Source organism: Emys orbicularis, chromosome 19, assembly GCF_028017835.1.
Source record: "Emys orbicularis isolate rEmyOrb1 chromosome 19, rEmyOrb1.hap1, whole genome shotgun sequence".
Lineage (NCBI taxonomy): Eukaryota > Metazoa > Chordata > Testudines > Emydidae > Emys > Emys orbicularis.
Genome location: NC_088701.1, coordinates 7651403 through 7668826, shown reverse-complemented (window position 1 = coordinate 7668826; position 17424 = coordinate 7651403). Strand labels below are relative to the sequence as shown.

The window sequence follows — 17424 nt, the reverse complement described above, 5'->3', positions numbered from 1 at the left end:
GGAAGCCATCAGCTGGGAAGCCTATGGTCCCATCCTCCCATCCCAAACCAGTCATATTGAACCAAGGCAATCTGGGGCTGTTAGACAGGGGATCCGATCGATCACCTCCAGAGAAAGGGAAGAGCCTAGAAGATGTAAAAGGAAATTTAGTTTGATAGTTTTCTATTTGGTAAGAACTCACTTATCAATAGAAACAGCTGGGAATCCCTTATGTCTTTATAGATGTAGTTGTGAAATCCTCACGTCTGCATTGTTTTGTCATTATAGTTCCCACTTTGCTGTTGTTTATTTGCAGGGTCTCTGGCTGGTTCTGTGATTGGTTCTGGCTGCTGTATAATTCATTTTGCTGGGTGTAAACTAATTAAGGTGGTGGGATATAATTAGTTGGCTAATCGTGTTACAATATGTTGGGATTGGTTAGGTAAATTTCAGTAGAATGATTGGTTAAGGTTTGGGAAACACTGGGTTAAGGTATAGCTAAGAATATTACTATATAAATTAGGGGCAAACAGGAAGTAAGTTGGGATTCGAAAATAAGGAAAAAGGAACTTGGATTTAAGCCTCCTGGAAGTTCACCCCAATAAACATTGAATTGTTTGCACCTTTGGACTTTGGGTATTGTTGCTCTCTGTTCATGCGAGAAGGACCAGGGAAGTAGGAGAGTGAAGGAATAAGCTCTCTAACAGCTTGGTGCCGTGACTCAGAAGGGGCAGGGCCTTGGCCAGAAGGGGTAGGGCTGGGGGCTAGCCTCCCCCAGCTCACGGTCCTTGCGCCTCCGATGCTCACACTCCCCTAATGGAGGCCAGGGCCGGCTCTGGCTTTCTGGCCGCCCCAAGCAAAAAAAAAAAAAAAAATGCGGCGGCCAGAACAGCAAAGCAAAAAAAAAAAAAACCTGCGGCGCGACCGGAGCCAGGGGGCAGGGGGACTCCCTGCCCTGCAGATGTGCCCCGACTAGCGGGGGGAGAGAGAGAAGGGGGGCGGCCAGGGCTTCAGTGGGGCGCTGCCACGCGGTCCCTCCCACCGTGCCCCCTGCCGGGAGGTCTCCTGTGACTGTGGGGCCTATTTCAGGTCCTCCGTTCGTTCACGTATCCGGGCAGAGTTCCTCTGGGCGGCGTCCACTGGCTCCCTTGACGCCTTCGAGGAGCAGTGCGCGCTGTCCGAGGTTCTCTGCTCGGTGTCCCCGTCTGGTTCGCTTCGTTTGACCCTCTGACCTCAGTCCTGTCCCTGTTCTTTTATTAGTTGTCCCCCGTAATTTTTTGGTCTCCAGGTCCTGTGCGCCCCCCCCCCCCCTTAGGCTGAGGGGGGATCCTTTAGGATCACTTTCCTGCTGTCCTCTGGCCGTGCTATATCACACCAGTTAGTAGGAATATGGCTTTTCCTTCATCAACTTGCCTTCCAAACCCTAGATCTTTGGAGCCACATGTTCATGATTCCATATTTACTGGAAAATGGGAAAGCAGGAACTGAGGTTGGCGCTCTGTGTCCTGTCCTTCTGAAGTCTAGTATTAATGGTGAGGCTGCAGTACGACTAGGTCACTTAACCTAGTTCTGTAACTGGAAACTCAATATTTAAACACGAGGAGCGTTAAAGGAGGACAGTACTCCTAACTTTCTCATCATTGGCAAGGAGAAAATTTGGTCTTTACTTAAATATGACGCATTCAGTCTGAGCCACAAAAGTGTCCAGGGGTCACATGTAACTTCTGTTAAATTGCAGTGACACCACTGAGCTGTGGAGATCTCTGGGGGGGAGACCCCTTGCTTGCCACTCAAGTCCTACAGGTCCTGATAGACAAGATAAAAACTACAACAAGCCAAGAAGGGAGCACCACCTCAGAGACTGAAATCGACAGGCATTTGGCAGCTGCTGAACCTCTCAAAGCAACATGGGCCATCTCTGAGGTGGTGTCAGCACTGCAGTCGAGCAAAGCTGTGCAGGAGCTGCTCCCAGAGTTGTTTCCTGTTCTCCTGCAGCAGGTCAGCCGAACCCTAGGACAAGAGATGCCTTTGCCGAGGATAAGCAGCCGGAGGGAATTCCGAGAAGACCTACAACATACTGAGGGCGACCCTTGCCGGCTTTCTATCCAAGCATTAGAGGCTGTGCTTTTCAAAGCTGGGAATGAGAGACTGGTGAGAGCGCTCAGGAAGCAGAGAACACGGAGTCTGCTTGAAAACCCCAAGACTCACCATGAGGGAGTGTGTCTGCTGGTGAGTGTTCTGCTAAGATCTGGACTAATAACACCTGAGATCTTACAGAGCCTCCTCCCCTGGGTGAATTCCCCAACAGAAAACCTCCGAGTCACCAGCACAGCTTTCCTTGCCCAGCTAATGAGTGATCCCATGCTCAGGGAGAAGAAGTTCCTTAAGTCTGTCTTGAGCATCTTGGAAGAAAGGTCACATGATAGGAACAGCATTGTCCGCCAGATGGCTGTGAGAGGCCTGGGAAATTTAGTCTATGGGGCACCTGAGAAGGTGAAAAAGCACAAGAAGTTTCTGATGGTCATACTGATCAGGGCCTTAAATGACACTCCTGAAGTCATTGGTGAGAGCATGAAAGCACTGGCCAAAGTCCTGAAGGAGCTGAAAGAGAAGGACATAGGTTCTTCCTTCAGAGACCTCACCCAAAAGATCCGGACCTACTTTGACAATGAGGATGATGCTCCCATTGTTCCCACTTCTACCCAGCCACTTGTTCTCTATCTTATTTACCTGTGGTTCGTAAAAGCATGTGCTGGCAGTCAAGGGGCACTTCTAGCCAGAGAGAGCTCATGTGTCCCTCATTCCCTCTAGGCCAAAGAGAATGCAGAACTGCTGGAGAACTTATACAAAAACACCACCATGTACTTCTATAGCAGCTGGGAAGAGATCCGGGCAGTTGCAGCCAACTTAGCTGGTGAGAGATGATGCCCAGTGTCCCTTTTGGTATTTCCATTGAGAGAGACAGAAACAATCCCACTGTGCAGCGCTGAGCTGCCATTAATCTCTCTGTGCCTCAGCTTCCCATCCATAGATGGAGATGTTAATATCCCTACCTCCCCAGTGTGGTGGATTAGTTGCTATCAAGTGCTTCGGGATCATTGCAGGGAAAGCACGGTGCAGTCATTTAGTAGTAGAGGCAGGGACATTGTCACGTAGGGCATGGTTACACTTTGAGCTGGGTGTATAATTCCCAGCTTGATGAGACATACCCGCACTAGTCCTGCGTGCTAAAAATAGAGAGTAGTTGCGATGGCAGGAGCAGCAGGAGGTTTAACCACCCCAAGTATGATCCCATCCAAACCCGCAAGTCTATTCTCAAGGTGGCTAGCTCCTCCCACTGCTCGTGCTGCCTTAGCTACATTCTAATGTTAGCATGCTAGCGCTGTCAGAGCCAGTGTTGATCCTGCGGCAGCCAAGCTCCCCCTCTCCCCCACTTCTTCACACAACGTGGTGCATTCCGGCCCCTCCGTGGGCAGCAGCGTGCCACTCAGAATCGGCTCGCGTGCCGTGTTTGGCACGCGTGCCGTAGGTTGCCGACCCCTGAACTAGCACAATGAGGGTCTGAGCCATGACTGGGGCTCCAAGATGTTACAATAATACAAATAAATCAATGTAGCTGCACCAGCGCAACCAGTCCTGGTATGCAGCACTGGTGCTAACACAGGTGTTAATGACCAGATTAAGGTGTACTGCATCTCAACAGAGGTGTGCAGGGATTTAATTAAAGCAGTTTAGTTACACACAGGGTGACCAGATGTCCCAATTTTATAGGGACAGTCCCGATTTTTGGGTCTTTTTCTTATATAGACTCCTATTACCCCCCAACCCCTGTCCTGATTTTTCACACTTGCTGTCTGGTCACCCTAGTTACACAAGGGTGAATTTCTAGTTATTCCTGCCTTATCCTTCCCATGATTTTGCTTTCTCGCTTCAGTTTGCATCTTCTACAGCACTAAGCGAATGGTTGGCGCTTAAAGAATAGCATGACGAACTCAAAGCCCTCAACCCCTGCTCCCAGAAGAGGAATGCACACCAGTGTGAACACCTTCCTCAGTGTCCTCAACCAGTTTAACTAAAACCACTTCAGTTAAATCTGTGCAAACCCGTTATGTAGCCACTCATAAAACGTAACTCAAACCCAATTTGTCAATATAGCTTAAAACAGGAAGAAACTGACTTAAGCTAAGTTGATACAAACCAGGTTTACATACATTTAAGTGCCTGCACAGGGGTTTGCACTGGTTTAGCATCACCCCTTGAGTAAAACTAGTGTGGAGACTAAGCTGTAGTAGTTTAGCTTCATGCCTTTGGCTTAGGCAACATACTTAATGCACATAAGTGGTTGTGCTAACCCCACGGCTACTTTTAATACTGGCGTGTTCTAGAGGCTCTCACTCATGGCCTCCAGACCCTGGCCCACTGTTTAGATGGCAATGCAGACCCCCCTAGTGACTGCAGGTGGGGTGAAGTGGGCATTTCCAACCCTGAATTTGTTTTGATTGAAGTGAGGCACAGCTAGGGTCCTTCCCATCTTCTAGTTCTAGGAGGCAGGGGCGATGGGTATCAAAGTTAGAGTCTTCCTCCACCCTCATCGAACAGCATTGTGGGTCTCCTCTTCATCACACTGCTCCAATGACTGCTATTAACTAGAGTTGACTAGGACATATAGTAAAACAAGGCCCATTGCTCCTTGATGTAGGAGGCAGAGGAGAAGGGTAATAATGCCATGCAAGGGCTGCTTAAAGAGTTGGGAGCTGTATACTGCATACACAAGAGTTGACCCACCTTGCATAAGAACAGCCATACTGGGTCAGACCAAAGGTCCATCTAGCCCAGTATCCTGTCTTCTGACAGTGGCCAATGCCAGGTGCCCCAGAGGGAATGAACAGAACAGGTAATCATCAAGCCATCGTGTCGCCCATTCCCAGCTCCTGGCAAACAGAGGCTAGGGACACCATCCCTGCCCATCCTGGCTAATAGCATTCACCCACAAAAGCTTATGCTCCAATACGTCTGTTAGTCTATAAGGTGCCACAAGACTCTTTGTTGATTTTTATTGATGGACCTATCCTCCATGAACTTATCTAATTCTTTTTTGAACCTTGTGATCGTCTTGGCCTTCACAACATCCTCTGGCATGGAGTTCCAAAGGCTGACTGTGTATTGTGTGAAGAAATACTTCCTTTTGTTTGTTTTAAACCGGTTACTTATTAATTTAATTTGGTAACCCCTAGTTCTTGTGTTATGAAGCATAAATAACACTTCCTTATTTACTTTCTCCACACCAGTTATGAATTTATAGACCTCTATCATATCCTCCCTCAGTCATCTCTTAAAGTCCCAGTGTGATTAACTGAAGCTGTTCCATACCCCTAATTGTTTTTGTTGCCCTTTTCTGTACCTTTTCCAATTCCAATATATCTTGTTTTGAGATGGGATGACCACATCTGAACACAGTATTCAAGATGGGGGCGTACCATGGATTTATATAGAAACAATTTGAGGCAGAACCACCTGCCCCTGCAGGGCACTTTAGATCTTACTGCGCTAGTGGCATAGTTACAGTGGTAAGTCCTGCAGGAACCACAGTTATAGCAGGGACCCACTTTGTTCAGGTTTGCTACAATAGATCACAGGATGCACTCCCCACTCCCACCCTTGTGCCCCAGTGGTTAAAGGGACCCTAATGTGCTTTACAGCAGCTGGACATTTCTAGAATCCTCTAGCCAGGTATAGCAGACAGTGCTGCCCATATACTGCCCTCCCACACCTGACCCTGGCTCCTGGCTGATGTGGAGGGGCCAGCTCTGGGGCTGTCAGAATTACCTTCTGTCAAGGCTGTATCCCCACTTTGAACTTTAGGGTACAAATGTGGGGGCCTGCATGAAGACTTCTAAGCTTAACTACCAGCTTAGATCTGGTCCGCTGCCACCATTCCCACAAGCTAATTCCCTTCCCTGGGAAGCTTTGAGAAACCTTTCACCAATTCCCTGGTGAATACAGATCCAAACCCCTTGGATCTTAAAACAAGGAGAAATTGACCCTTCCCCCCTCCTTCCTTTCACCAACTCCTGGTGAATACAGATCCAAACCCCTTGGATCTTAAAACAAGGAGAAATTGACCCTTCCCCCCTCCTTCCTTTCACCAACTCCTGGTGAATACAGATCCAACTCCCTTGGATCTAAAAACAAGGAAAAATCAATCAGGTTCTTAAAAAGAAGGCTTTTAATTAAAGAAAAAGGTAAAAATCATCTCTGTAAAATCAGTATGGAAAATAACTTTACAGGGTAATCAAACTTAAAGAGCTCAGAGGACCCCCCTCTAGTCTTAGGTTCAAAGTACAGCAAACAAAGATAAACACTCTAGTAAAAGGTACATTTACAAGTTGAGAAAACAAAGTAAAACTAAGACGCCTTGCCTGGCTTTTTACTTACAAGTTTGAAATATGAGAGACTTGTTTAGAAAGATGGGGAGAACCTGGATTGATGTCTGGTCCCTCTCAGTCCCAAGAGCGAACAACCCCCAAAACAAAGAGCACAAACAAAAGCCTTTCCCCCCCCCAAGATTTGAAAGTATCTTGACCCCTTATTGGTCCTTTGGGTCAGGTGTCAGCCAGGTTACCCGAGCTTCTTAACCCTTTACAGGTAAAAGGATTTTGGAGTCTCTGGCCAGGAGGGATTCATAGATTCATAGATTCTAGGACTGGAAGGGACCTCGAGAGGTCATCGAGTCCAGTCCCCTGCCCGCATGGCAGGACCAAATACTGTCTAGACCATCCCTGATAGTACAGTACGGATTTTATAGTACTGTACACAGGAGAGCTGTTACCCTTCCCTTTATAGTTATGACACCTTCTCTGCCCTATTCAATGCTTGGCTGAAGACTAGCAACATGCATAACTTACAGTGTGGTATCAGTTAAGCAGCAAGAATGGTCTTGCGGCTGAAGACTCAGGAGGTCTGAGTGCCAATTCCCACCCTAGCCCGATGCTTGCTGTGGAACCCTGGGCAAGTCACTTCACCAAGTTTCCCAGCTGCAAAACAAGGATAGTCCTTTTCACCCACACTCTGCCTGCCTTATCTAGTCAGGCTGTAATAATTTCCGTAGGGGGGCCACTCCATGAATGTCTGCCTAAAGATCAAGGGCCAGATCCTCAGCTAGTATAAACTGAAAGTGCTCTATGCCAATTTACACCCACTGGGGATCTGGCCCTTTTATTTTAATAGAGCTTTGCTGATTTATAGCAACTGAGGATCTTTTTCAGGGGAAAAAGCACATGGGATCTTTTTCAGGGGAAAAGGTCTGTAAAGCTGTAATCTCTGTCCCTACAGGTCTAGCTTTGGATAACGGTGCTGGAGCACCAATAAGAAGCATTAGAGGCAGTGATCTGATGAGCTCTCAGAGTTAAACTAAGGTGGCTCCCATAACCTTTCCCTCTGTGTGCTGCTGTGATACAGACAACACTAGAGCAAGGAGGGCATGGAGCAAAGAAAGGACTTACTTTGATCTCAATCTGCTCCTCCATCTCTTTGTTTTTGATTGCAGCATACTCCTTCTCCAGCCTGAGACAGACATGCAAGCCAGGTTGGATCAAACCTGCTTCAGACCCACACGCCCCCTCCCCCGCAGCAGAGCGCTCAGGGTCAGTGGGTACACCTGCAAAGGACAGGAGCTAACAATCTAGGCTGACACCACAACTCCCCTGCAGTGCCTTGTGCTGAGGCCCATGCAGCAACAGGCCACACATATTGAAGCTTCTGGGCATGATGGGGCAAATTAGTGACCCTGGATTGGGGGTTTTACATATATGCGGATTTTTACAAACACACTGCCTCACCCAAGTCTTCTATTTTTAAGTCCCCTAGCTGCATGGCTGAGGTCTTACACACTTGTAATCAACTTAAAGACCTACCACTGACACACTCCGGTCCTCAGCTCCTACTGCTTGCTCCTCAGTTGGAGCCACAATCCCAGAGAACTTGGCATCCAGATCAGCTGATGAGCAGCACAGTGGGTGGCCACAGGCCGAGGATCAGGATTTGTGGTGAGGAGTGAGCAGCAGCACAAGAGGAACAGAGAGCTTGTGTGCCTATGAGTGTCCCCAATACCATTCCTTAAACTCACCTCTCCAAGCAATCCTCCCCTGCCCCCGACTGAACCCTTTGGCTTGGTTTCATGGTTCTGCTGTTGGATAACAATCTGTCTCTCAGTACTGTGTGCTCCCAAAGGGATTCTCCTTTCTGTCCCATCTTTTGGGGAAGGGGACAGTTTTGCTCACTACACAGTACTGTTAGAGCTGGGAAGACCCAGCCTGATTGAAGGGCACTAGTCATTCAGTCAATTTACAATAAGGCAGAGCAGCTACTGTAGGCTACCACGGGGGTAGGAAGTAACTAGTCCCTTAACTGAACTACAAGAAAAATTGGAATAGGCCAATTTTGCCTGATCTTTATCTTTCCAGCTTCTGCACCCTCCTTCGTACCAAGTGTCAGGATGACTGTCCCCACTTAAGAGATTCAAATTGCAGGCTTCTATCTTCCAGGAGAGGAAGGCAGGAGGTCATAGCATCCCCTGCTTGCACAGCAGGAGATGGAAGTTCGGGGTAGGAGCTATACCCACTTCCTTGGATACACAAAATGCCCCCCCAACTCCTAACAAAGCCAGAGTCCCTGCCAAGGCCAAGCAGCTCTGCTGCCATCAGCCTGCCTTGTCTCTATAGTGCGGGAAAGCTTTCATGGCCTCCCACAAGCCCATCAGACCTGCTGTCAGAGAAGGCAGTAATTCCCTTGTTATTAGTGAGTCCTCCCGCACAGCACTCACTCATCTCTTCTCTATTTTCACTGCTGCTTGCTGTGTGGCTCTAAAGAATATCTAGAAGAGCCCGCAATGCAAGCTCCCTTTCCGTTCCCTGTCCTCCCGCTTAAGTCTAGCGCAGGATCCTCGAAACAGCACAGACCAGGGAGGGGTTTTTCTGCCAGTCGCCTGTCTAGGATCTTTCACAGGGTGAGGGAGCAAACTTACCTCTTCATTTTCTTGGGGTTGTATTTGACCTGGTATGCCTTCAGGATCAACTTGTCCGGGCAACTGTCAAACTGATGAGGAATCACCTTCTGGAAATACTGTGGGAAGGGAGCAGAGGGCAGGATGCATTTCTCTGAGCCCCTTTTGAGCACTCTAATAAATTCTACCCACTCTCCCCAAATCTCCCCCCATCCTCTTCATTCAGTACTTGCTTCCCCTCTCAAGCCAGAGCAGACAGCCCAGCAACTTGCCTTCCCTGCGCTACCTCAGCTCTAGTTGTTTCTGACCCTCTTGAGCAATCACGAGAAGTCTCTTACTAGTGACTACACCTTGGTGTTTCAGACCTGAGTGTTTCAAGTGCACCTGTGGAATGTGGGACTCTTTCTGAGCAGCACTTGGGTATGTTCAGGATCTGGAAAGTCTCCAAAGTTCCAGCTTCAGCAGCCAGGGAAAAGGGTGGGAAGCATAGCTGCATGAGAAGAAGCTGGATGGCTGGAGTCAGTAAGGGGGGGGGGGAGGGAAGAGAAAAACAGGAGGGTATTTCTAGGAATTCTGGAGGGGATTACACCCCTTCCCCCATTTATGGCCCAGGATCATGGACAGGCTCCTGCTGACAGGGCAGCATGGACAATGCACCACTCTTGGCATTTTTATAGTTCTTATCTTAACACCAGAGGGGTGAGTTAGGGGAAACTGAGGCACGGGCAGATGACATGACTTGTAGGCTCTGAGCTCCTGCACAAGGCAGGCACAGGAGCTTATCTAATACTGTCAGTTCCAAACACACAGAGGATGTTCATGTGTTTGGTCTCGGGACATCTCAAATCCAACAGAATAACAAAGTTATGCCTCATAGTGCCCAGGCTGCAGGGGACTGAAAGGAAAATCACTGCAACCTAAGCAGGCCTGAAAGCACTTCTTCACCTTCTGTCTGGTGCATGACATGGACAGCACAGCGAGTTAGAGCTGTAACTGCTGTTGGGCCAGGCTCACAAAGCCCAATTGTATTTAACACTGTAATGCATTCTCTTGTGATGCAATTGTTTTATTCGCCCTTCCCACCAACTGCTTGGACTCAGCAGTGGGTCCCACGCAGCCAAGAGGTTGGTACTGCATCATCTGCAGTCTAAGCAGAACAAGAGTCACAGTTACTGGGCTGTAAGATTAACCCTGTGCATGGCACTGCTGGGATAAATCTTACACATTGCAGGCAACTATTTCACTGTTTGGAGAGTGAGAATATCTATTGGGGATTCTTTCACATCTCACCTTTGAAATTGTGCCTGAGGAAAAAGGAGACTGCCTGTAGAAGTTGCTTAAACTCACTTTTCACAAAGTTCTGGACTCAGGTTCTGGGCTAGACAGGGACTAGAGGGTGGCAGGATGTAAGAGAGGCTGCTCAGACTCCTGGCCCACTGAGTTTCAGATGCATGGCAGGAGGAGCCTCTTCAAGGCTGGAAGCACACCAGTGTTACACAGAGCAGTGTCACACCACAAGAGCTCCAGACCACTCTGTGCTGATGCATGGGCCAGTCACTAGGAAATGGGCTGACCTTGGGAGTTATACTGGGCATCTTCTATTTATACACTGGGTATGGCCAGCCAATCAGAGCTCAACAGGATTATGGGTAGGGCCCTACCAAATTCACAGCCATGAAAAACACAACAGACTGTGAAATCTGGCTCCCGCCCGTGCAATCTGGTCTTGTGTGCTTTTAACCTATACTATACAGATTTCACTGAGGAGACCACAGTTTCTCGAATCGGGGGTCCTGACCCAAAAGGGAGTTGCAGGGGCATTGCAAGGTTATTTTAGGAGGGGGCGTGTCGCGGTATTGCCACCCTTACTACTGCACTGCTTTCAGAACTGGGCAGCTGGATAGCAGCGGCTGTTGGCCAAGCGCCCAGCTCTGAAGGCAGCCCCCCCGCCAGCAGCAGCATGGAAGTAAGGGTGGCAATACCATATCATGTCACCCTTACTTCCTGGCCAGCAGCCACTGCTCTCCAGCTCGGAAGGCAGTGCTGCCACCAACAGTAGCGCAGAAATCAGGGTAGCAGTATCACAACCCCCCTGTACTATAACCTTGCAACCCCCCTCCACAACTCCTTTTTGTGTCAGGACCCTTACAATTACAACACCATGACATTTCAGATTTAAATAGCTGAAATCACAAAATTTATGATTTCTAAAATCCTATGACCGTGAAATTGACCAAAATGGACCGTGCATTTGGTGAGGCTCTTTCTACCACAACTGCATGGCTGAAGTATAAACCCCTCCCTAGAGGGCAGTTTGAGTGCAATGTGGAGCTGCTCTGACCTGCGACATCCCCTCCATATCCAGCTGCATCAGCTCTGCCTGGTTGAACTGCAGGAGGGCCATCCCTACACGGAAGACGATCTCCAGCCCCTATGGCAAAGCACAGAGAAGTTTTAGCCCCAGACACAAGGCTCATGTGGCATTTGAGAGTGCAATAAAAATTAGGTGCCCAAGCTCTGGGCTGCAGAGAGGAGGAGGACAGGGAAAGGCACCCAAGGCCTGATTCTCATTTACAACCAGGCCCGGACATCACTCTGGCAATAAAAAGAGCCTTAAAGTAAATGTAATTGATGCCCACACTAAGCTCCCTTTACCCTGCCAGAGCAATGATGACACAAGAACTTCACTGCCAGAGCCACATAAAGGGGCCTTTAGCATAACTGAGAATTAGGCCCTGAATTTCTAGTGGGTCACACAAAAGTCTCACTGGGGGAAAATTGTGTCAGTTTCCTTAGGATCAGCTACAAGTTAAAGCTTACATCTCAAATTTGCACATACTGTGTGGTGAACCCAAACTCTGACCAGCTCAATGGTCCCTAAAGGCAACTTGCCAGGCTCAGGGAGGACAAACAACTAACTTGCAGAAAATGGGCATATGCAAATACCTCATCCTGAGTGCAGGTCTGGTCAGCCAGATTTAGGGTGACCAGATGTCCTGATTTTATAGGGACAGTCCTGATTTTGGGGTCTTTTTCTTATATAAACTCCTATTACCCCTACCCCATCCCGATTTTTCACATTTGCTGTCAGGTCACCCTAGCCAGACCCCTTGGATCAAGAAGGCTGACTAGGACCTATCTCCCCACAACTCCATGTGTTGCAGTTTGGCCACTGCTAGCATAGAAATGACTCCAATTTACACACCCACCCCAAGGATACTTCTGCTAATAGGGCCAGACTCAGTGGGGAGGAGTGAAGTGCAGTATAGGGCTCCTGCCACTAAGCTGTTCCCCTTGCTGGTCCATCAGGGCTAATCATTGCTGATTTTCAGTGTAATCTCATCTAGTCGCCCAGGAATGCAAAAGATTCAATGGGAGTTTGGGGTGCTCAGTGTCATTGGAAAAAAGAAAATCAGGACCCAGGTTTTTAAACACGTCAAGCACTGTGTAGCAGGGAAACCCCTTTTTTATTTTACAAGGCAGCCTACGCAAGATCTAACGAGGTTCTTCTATTCAAGCAGAAAATGCAGCTGTGTCTTGTTCTCAATTAATCCCTCCCAGATGCTGGCATCGTTGCCTTTGAACACTGCACTGAGAAAAGCAGTATCAGAAATCCCTGTGAGCCCATGCTCATGCCCCCAGTCGTCCTGGTATAAAGCACTTTACCTCATACATGAAGATGTCAAACACTCGGGTGGCCACAGGCAGAGGGAAGGTCGTGAGGAAGAGGGTGAGAAACCAGGACGACGAGTACATGGAGGTGAGGAAACTCTGGGAGCGGAAGTGGATGTTCAGCTCAGGCAGCTGCTCCTGAATATGAGAAAGACACAGCAGACGTTTTACTACCGCTGATAATTACAGCCAACTGGGTCCCACCATCCCCTCTGGGATATGGGAGTCTCTTGGCCAGAGGAGGCTCTCAACTATCAGAGCTAAGGACTCCATTGCAGGAACCAATTCCATTAGCCGCTCCGGTCTTCTCTAACACTCCCAGGGGAATCTGGAAAGGAGCCAGACTTCTCCAGCCTGGATTCACAGACCATTATGTGCACAAAGAAACCACTGGCCAGTTCCCCATACTTAGCCTTCTACTGCTCTGGATCACATGGTCTCATTGTCTAAGCTACTACCACCCTGGTCTCCTCGCTGTATTTACCTGCAGCATGTACTCAAACTGGTAGATGCAGAGGCCCAGCTCAGCCATGCTGGGTTTGAATAGCTCTCGTAATCGATATTCCTGCATCAGTCGCACAAACACACAGAAAGCCTCTTCTTCAGGCATCTACAGGTGCAAAACGAGACAAATCCCACATTAGTCTCGCAACAGAACCCGGCACAGAACCGACCCAGAACGATGCTCTAACATAGATCAGACAAACACTTGTTACGAGAGGTGGAGCAGCTTTACGTAGAACAATGCGTTACATTTGGGTTTGATTCCTGACACTTCTGGGCAGTGATCACGTGCAAACAGCAGGAAAATAGCTTGGCCAGCGACTGCTTACATAATCCCACTCGCAAACTGACTAGTACCTTGCCATGCCCAGTAGGTCTACATTGATTTTACGTGTCATTTGTACAGAGCATACAGTAAATTTATGCTGGCAAGGGTTTGGGATGCTGCAGAGAGCCCTGAAGAGGATCCATCCCTTCTCACTTGTGATTGAGATCGATAGATATGTGGGTGAGTAGGGAAAGAACGTTTGTGGCTCTAACCCTGTCCTAGGACTTGCCACAGAGGAAATCAAACCACCTTTGACCCTGAAAAGGATCTCAGGTTTTGCTGGGAAGGAGCATGGGGTGGGGGTGGGGATGTCTGTGCTATCAGCCTCTCAATTTCTCGCTAACCTGCCCTCTTTCCTCACCTTCAGCAGTTTCTCTTTCTTCTTCCGCCATTCGTCCCATTCGTTGACAATCCTCCCCCATAGGATCCAGGTGTCCTCCTCGAGGTGGCTTAGGTTTGAGGAGGCTGAGGAGCTGGAGACTAAGGAGGAGCCGCTGTTCCTGCGGGAGCCATTCATGGAGCGCATGGACTTGGAATCTGCTTCCAGCAGCCTGCAAGAGATGCCATTACCATGGTGAGACCAGAGCTACTGCCACCCCTTGCAAGAGATGCCACCACCATGGTGAGACCAGAGCTACTGCCACCCCTTCCCAGATTCCACGAAGCAAAGCCACAAGGGCAACAACCAAGCAACCATCCAAGCCACGCAGCAAGACCACCAGAGCAAGCCTGTCCCCTCGGTGCTCTACATCCCATGCAGGGAGCGAACACTCCTCATCCAAAAAGAAAGCTCCTCTGCAGGAAGAAGAGCTATTAAAGTCACCAACCTCTGCAGCAAAAGCAGAAACAGGAGGGAGCATTTAATGGGTTACTACATTTTATTTTTAAAAATAAGAGTTCAAGTTTGTGTGTTTCAGGAAGTGATTTGGACTCAAAGATTCCATCATGGAACACAGACGTTTTTTGTCAGGGGATCTTTGAAGAACAAAGTTTAACTAGACTTGCAATAGAGCTTTTTGAGCGGGAATTTACACCAGGAGTTACTCCTAGGGGAATTCTGCGCCAAAAAAACAACAACAACGAAATTCTGCAAAATTTATTTGCAAAACAACACTATATAATCAAGCCAGATTCAATTATTTCAGCAAGTAGGTCTGTAACAATACAAACACACAAAATTTCCCCCAGGAGTAGAGAGTTAAAGAAACTCCTACAACAACGCAGTTCCTGTTTCTCTGCCCCCTCCCCTACAGAGCCCAGCCAGGGGGCCAGACACCTCTCCTCTCCCCAGAGCCCAGCCATGTCCCATCCCAGCCCAGACACTCACACCCCCTCAGAGACCAGCCGCAACCCCCTCAGAGACCAGCTGCAACCCCCTCCTCCGCCCAGACACACTCACCCTATACCCCCAGGAGGCCAGCTGTAGGGCAACCCCCACACCCCAGACACTTACACCCTCTCCCCTCCAGAGCCCAGTTGCAACCTGCGCCCCCCAGCCCAGACACACACACTGCCTGCCCCCCTAGAGGCCAGCTGTGGGCGCCCTGCCCCGACCCAGGCATTCACACCCTCGATCCCTCTGGATCCCTGCGCTCTAGGGGTAAACAGCCTGATGCTGGGTCCCAGTTTCCTGCGCACCGCTGCCTCCTTCCTTCAGGGCTTGCTGGGAACCCTCCAGTTCCCTTCCCCCTACCCCCGGCCTTGTCTTCTATTTGTGAGCTGAGCTCTGCCGGGTCCAGCAGCCCCTAGTGGCGGCTAGCAGCACTGCAGCCCATTTCGGGTGGGGGGGGAGGAGGAGGAGGAAATTCTGCGTGCACAACATTCATTTCTGCAAAATTCTGCATTGTGCAGTGGCGCAGAATTCCCCCAGGAGTAAGGAGTGCAACCAGAGGCCAGGGCAAACCCTCTGTACTCCTGTGGGAGGAAATTAGAATCTGTCAATTTCCAATTTAAGCTCTTTAACCCTTCTTGTTTTCTGTTTCAAAGGAAGATACCAACCTTTAAATACAGTCAGAATTAACTGGCAACGTGAACTCCAGCATGTCACCTTTTGCAAGTCACTTTAATCATCTGTTTTGATACCCCTCTTAATCTAGCTGGGGGGGGGAGGGGCTATTCAGCACATTGCTACTTTTAAAAATAGATTAAATGTAAACCTTAATGTTATGTTGTTAGAACACAACACATTAAAGTTTACATTTTATAAGGGAAAGAATAACTGACATCAGCCTCTGTACAACACAGCCAAGTTCACTTATTCCTGGGCCCTTGATCTGACAACCCTAATGCTAGGGGCCTTTGCATTTAATTGCCTAGGAAAACAGAAGTCTGGAGTTAATCAGTGCACATACTTTCCACACTCCTCTGTGGCTTTATGTATTCTTGCTCCACTGCTGAACTCTCATGCCCTGGCCTGAAGGAATTCTGATCAAACTTAAAAAAAACAAAACCAACTTTAAAAAACTGCCTTTGGGCAGAGATCAAACTAGAAGGTATCAGACTAAAAGGTGAAGGATTCAGAAAGTGATGACCCTGGATTACAGGGTGTTAGGATAACTGAAGATGTCTGGAGACCTTACATAGGAGATATTGGCAAGAATCAGAGTCCTTTCACTCCGTGTCCATGGCACTTAGGGTGACCAGACGTCCCGATAAAACCAGGACTGTCCCAATTTTGAGGAGTTTGTCCTGCGTCCCGACCGAAGTACGGTATTTTGGTTCGGGCTATTTTTTTTTTTTTTAAACACACTCACCCGTCCGGGTCTTCGGCGGCATTTCGGCGGTGGGTGCTTCTGTCTTTGGTGGCAAGGTTTATTACCCGCTGCCGAAATGCCGCTGCAGACCGTCAGCGACTGAAGGACCCTCTGCTGAATTGCCGCCGAAGACCTGGACGGGTGAGTGTAACAATTAAAAAGGGGCCTCCCTGCGGCGGTCCCGGTATTTTCCACTTAGCATCTGGTCACCCTCATGGCACTTAGCACAATTGGGCCCCAACCCTGGCTGGGGCTACTGTAGCATTAAATTATTATTCCCTTATGATGCCACCACGTGGCCATTTAATATAATTGCAGGCTATGTGGTGTAAATCGGCATAGCTCTACTGAAGTCAATAGAAACAGGGCAATTTAAATCAGCTGAAATTCTGGCCCTACATTTCAGGATACCGAAGTGTTTTACAGAGAAACTGTATGCAGTGTTGTAGTTGCGTTGGTCCGAGGAGATTAGAGAGACAAGGTGGGTGAGGTAATAAGACCAACTTGCATTGATGAGAGAGAAGCTTTTGTGCTTACAGAGAGCTCTTCTTCGGGTCTGGGAAATTTAAGCAAATTTGTAACTTTGCAAGACACAAAAAATCATGGATTGAACGGACACTGGATTTATGGTTTATTACAACTCCTATCCCCCCCCACCCCCCAATGACTGGAGAGGTGTTAACAGGCCACTTCACCTTGAATGGTCCCTTGAAATGTGTTAACTGCTTATGCTAAACAATCTGTTCCACCTTGTATTTAGCTGTGACACTCTGAGTACATTTCCCAGATCTTAAGAAGAACTCCATGTAAGCTCGAAAGCTTCTCTCTCACCCCAACACAAGTTGGTCTTATTACCTCACCCACCTTGTCTTTCTTACAAGGAAACTGAAAGGCAAAGCAAGAAGAGAGCTCTTCTCCTTTCAGTGAAATGCTACCACCCCTGGGATGGGACACAGCAGGTATTTAACAGCACACAGCAACACTGTGCTACAGTTTAGGACAGGAAATGAAGATGAGCTACAAATTCAACTGCACAGGGAGTTTTAAGCATGCAAGATACAGTAACCCAATTTGTAATCTGGCCAGGGCAACAGAGATATCACCCCCCCACTCTTGCTAGAATTACCATTGATCTGCCGCCACCTCAAGCAGACAGGACCTCTGCTTTCATAGATTCTAGGACTGGA

The 17424-nt window shown here is 48.5% G+C and overlaps 1 protein-coding gene across 1 annotated transcript; it reads right to left on the bottom strand.

The window, feature by feature from the left end:
* Positions 1 to 7305: 7305 nt before the first annotated feature.
* LOC135891968 (EVI5-like protein) lies at positions 7306 to 16259 on the bottom strand. Its single transcript, XM_065419651.1, has 8 exons — positions 16234 to 16259; positions 13846 to 14035; positions 13137 to 13262; positions 12647 to 12790; positions 11322 to 11411; positions 9002 to 9099; positions 7482 to 7542; positions 7306 to 7332 (listed from the first exon to the last, which is right to left on the bottom strand). The coding sequence occupies exons 1-8, from the start codon at positions 16257 to 16259 to the stop codon at positions 7306 to 7308; spliced, it is 762 nt and encodes a 253-aa protein (XP_065275723.1).
* Positions 16260 to 17424: the final 1165 nt, after the last annotated feature.